Below are 4,514 nucleotides of genomic sequence, written 5' to 3' on the forward strand. Positions count from 1 at the left end.
CTAGCTATATGGTCAGCTCTACCAAGTCAAAGTGGAGGAAGCAAAGTACAGGAGGTGAAATGGACAAATCCGGTCAATACTCAACAGGATCTAAGCTCAAAAGGAAGGGTCCAAGAGCAGTTACAAGTCAAAGAGCAGGAAGTAGTACAGATACAAGATGGAAGCACCAAAGGAACAGGAATCCAGAACGTAGGAGCTCAAAGGAAATTACAGCTAGAAACGGAACAAAAAACAGGAAGGAATTGGTCAATTCTATTTGAGGAGAACAAATTGGCCAAAAAAGGTATGGATATGAGCTATGTACCACCTACAATATCTGAGGATGAAATAATTGTTGAATTGAGCCAAGAGGATATTGATAGTGAAGTAGATAAATGGAAATATGCGATTATTATGTATGTTATTGGTGGAACACCAACGATTGGGGCTATGGAAAGGTTTATAGCTGGACAAGGGAGCTTCTCTGTTAAACCTAAGGTATATTACCATAATGAAGGGTATTTTGTGGTAAATTTTTCAAGTCTAGAGGAAAGGAAGGTGGTGATGTACTCTAGGCCTCAAATGCTTAACAACAGACCTGTAGTAGTTAAGCAATGGACTGCTAATTTTAATTTTGATGAATAAGATTTAAAGACTATACCAATATGGGTTAAGTTACCAAATCTACCTTTAAGCTGTTGGAGTGCAAGTGCATTGAGCAAAATTGGGAGTGGTCTAGGCCAGCCCATATATGCTGATGCTTGTACTTCAAACATTAAAAGAATTTCCTATGCAAGAATTTTAGTGGAAGTAGATGTCACTAAGGAGCTACCAAAGAGTATTAAAGTGAAGGATCCTAAAGGGAGAGTCATGGTGCAAGAAGTGTGGTATGATTGGAAGCCCGGCTATTGTGCAAAATGTATGAGAATTGGACATAACTGTCAATAGCAGCAAAACAAAGTAGCACTAGACAAGAAGACAGGTCAACAACAGCAAAGAGCATCAGTAAAGCAAAGGACAGAATGGAAGCCAATTAACACAGGATCAGGAACCCAAAGCCAACACCAGCAGGAAGTGAAAGCAAGAGTAAATGAGCAGGAAAAAGAAAGTGACAAAGTAGGAGCAACTGATGAACAATGGAAACAAGTTAAAAGCAAGTCAGCAACTAAAGGACAAAAAGTAGCTATAACTGAGTGTCAAATACAAGTACTGAATGGTTTTAACAGTTTAAGAGAGACAAGCCAGGATCAAACTATGAAGAGGAATGAAGAATGCAGTACAAGTAATGGGGGGGTAGTGGTGGTACATAAAAATAATACAATTGCTCAATGTTAGTAACATGGAATGTCAGAGGGTTTAATAAAGTGTTTAAGCACAAGGAGTTACAGGAGTTTGTGAAGACAAATAAAGTAGATATTATAGCAATATATGAACATAGAGTTAGTGAAACAATGGCTGATAAGATAATTACAAATACACTACCTAGATGGAAATGGTGCCACAATGTATCCAATACATGTAAAGGGAGAATTTGGGTGATTTGGAATCCAAATGTACTGCAGTTCACAGTGATAGGAAGTTATGCACAACTGATACATAGGATTGTAAAGAGCATTACAAGCAAGATTGAGTTCCAATTTTCTGCAATATATGGACTGCATAATATAAATGTTAGGAAAGCATTATGGGACATGATAAGGACCATAGAGAAACAAGTCAGGGAGCCATGGTTACCAATGAGAGACTTCAATTCAATCCTAGGAGCTGAAGACAGAATGCAAGGCAGGGATGTGCAGGATAGTGAAACAACGGACTTCAGAGAAGTAGTTGAGGAATGCAATTTGGCTGAATTACCTATAATAAGAAGATCATATAAATGGACTAATACCCATGTGTTCAGTAGAATTGATAAAGCATTGGTTAATGATAAATGAATGCTCAACATGCCTCCTGGAAAAGTACATGTCATGAATCCTCTTTTCTCCGACCATTCCCCATTGGGCATTGAAATAAATGTGAAATGTGATAATAAGAGAAGGCCTTTCAAGTTCTATAACTGTATGGCTGATCATCCTGAATTTGGGCAAATTGTGGAAACTAACTAGAAATGGAAAGAAGGGACAATGGAAGATATATGGCAGAATTTGAAGTGTGTTAAAGCAGCTCTGAAGCAGCTAAATAGCAAAGAGTTCATGAATGTGAAGCAGAAAATAAACAGTATAAGAGCGGGACTGCAAGAAGTACAAGGAAGAATGAAAGATCATAATACATCAGCAAGGCTATTTGAAGAAGAGAAAGAGATGATACATCAGCTGGAGAAGTGGGATAAAATTGAGGAGTCAATCGATCTACAAACAGAAGTCAAGAATACAATGACTACAACTGAGGGACACTAAAAATGCTTATTTCTTTACAAGTATGAAAGGAAGGAAGGCTCAGAATCAAATCACAAAGCTCATTGATAGTAAGGGTAACACCTTAACAGACTATAAAGAGATTGAAACTTAAGTGATTGATTTTTACAAGAACCTATTGGGATCTACTTGTGGAAGCATACCTGCCATATATCCTAGGAGGATAAGGAATGGACCAATGTTAAGTAGGAAGCAACAACTGGAACTCATAGCTCCTTTTACAAAAGAGGATGTACTTGAAGCTCTCAAGAGTATTGATGATATGAAGGCACCTGGGGAAGATGGTTTTAATGCTTGCTTTTTCAAAAGAACATGGAATATGAATGTAGATGAGATAGCAAAGGCAGTTCTGTAGTTCTTCAGGACTGGGAAAATGTTCAAACCAATAAATTGCACAGCTGTTACACTTATCCCCAAAGTGAAGAACCCAACTTCAATAAAAGAATACAGACCAATCGCTTGGTGTACTACCCTATACAAAATCATATCCAAGATGCTGACAACTAGGCTAAGGATGGTCATGAACACACTGGTGGATGAAAGCCAGGAAGATTTTGTACCTGGTAGAGGATTGATGGACAATATACTGCTCAACCATGAACTGATAAAGGGTTATGGTAGGAAAGGAGTCTCACCTAGATTCATGATCAAGATAGACATGCAAAAGGCATATGACTCACTTGAATGGGTGTATTTGGAGCAGGTACTAGAAGGGCTGTATTTTCCTAAAACGTTTGTAGGTTGGATTATGGAGTACATTAAAACAGTGTCCTACTCTATCAATATCAATGGCAGTCCTACTATTCCATTTGATGCAAGAAGGGGAGTGAGACAGGGAGATCCTATGTCTCCATTGCTAATTGTCTGAGCAATGGAATATTTGACCAGAAGTTTGAAGAACTTAAAGGATCAACCTAACTTCAACTACCACCCAAGATGTGAAAGACTGGGTATTATCTAACTCAGTTTTGCTGATGACCTGCTACTTTTCTGCCGAGGAGATAGGGTGTCTGTGCAACTACTATATGAGTGTTTTAATAGTTTTTCACAAGCTTCAGGCTTAGTGGCAAATCTGAACAAGAGCAACATATATTTTGGAGGTGTTTCAAGTGCAGTACAACAGGAGATTACTCAAAAAACAGGGTTCAGCATAGGTGAACTTCCTTTTCGATATTTAAGTGTCCCATTAAGTACAAAAAAGCTATCAGTAAACCAATGCCATCCATTGCTAGACAAAATGCTGGGGAGAATAAAACAGTGGACAGTGAAATTTCTGAGCTAAGCAGGAAGACTACAATTGATCAAAAATGTACTTATTGCTATACAGTCTTTCTGGTCATAGATTTTCCCTTTGCCAAAGAAAATCATTCAACAAGTTGAAGTAATTTGTACGAAATTCCTATGGATTGGTGATAGTAGTTCGAGCAAGAAGACTTTAGCGGCATGGAATAAGCTGTACAGGCCTAAAACTAAGGGAGGACTGAATGCCACAGACCTTAATACATGGAATAGGGTAGCTCTGCTGAAGCATATGTAGAACTTGGGAAAGAAAAAAGATAAACTATGGATTAAATGGGTGCATGCATACTATATAAAAGGAAGGGAACCATGGGAAGTTGATGCAAAGCAAGCTTCTTGGATTGTAAGGAAGATACTACAAGTTGGGAAATACTTGACTGAAGCAGGTTTGGACACATGAAGGGTAATGCAAAATGATTCATTTTCCATTAGAGGAATGTATAAGCAACTAAGAGGGGAATTTCTGAAGGTGAACTGGAGTCGATTGTTGTGCAATAACAGAAGCTGTCCAAAATGGAAATTTATTATGTATCTAGCAGTGCAGGGGAGTTTATATACAAAAGATAGACTGATAAAATGGGGAATGCAAGTAAGTCCAGAATATCCAGTGTGTGAGCATGAGATGGAAAGTCACAACCATATCTTCTTTACTTTCTCTCTCTCAGAAGATGTTTGGAGAAGACTACTAAAATGGATGAAAATCAGACGTGAACCAAAAGGATGGGATGAGGAGATCAAATGGGCAATAGAACAGGTGAAAGGCAATGGAGCCAAAACCATGTTGTACAGGTTGTGTATGACTAGCTAGAGCAGTGTATCACA

The 4,514-nt window shown here is 38.3% G+C and overlaps 1 protein-coding gene across 1 annotated transcript; it reads left to right on the plus strand.

Annotated features, from left to right (window-relative positions):
* Positions 1 to 3,264: 3,264 nt before the first annotated feature.
* Positions 3,265 to 3,930, plus strand: LOC107772114 (uncharacterized). The gene is made up of 3 exons (XM_075240377.1): positions 3,265 to 3,343; positions 3,452 to 3,600; positions 3,736 to 3,930. Exons 1-3 carry the CDS (start codon positions 3,265 to 3,267, stop codon positions 3,928 to 3,930), a joined length of 423 nt encoding a protein of 140 aa, XP_075096478.1.
* Positions 3,931 to 4,514: the final 584 nt, after the last annotated feature.

Source organism: Nicotiana tabacum, chromosome 20, assembly GCF_000715075.1.
Source record: "Nicotiana tabacum cultivar K326 chromosome 20, ASM71507v2, whole genome shotgun sequence".
Lineage (NCBI taxonomy): Eukaryota > Viridiplantae > Streptophyta > Magnoliopsida > Solanales > Solanaceae > Nicotiana > Nicotiana tabacum.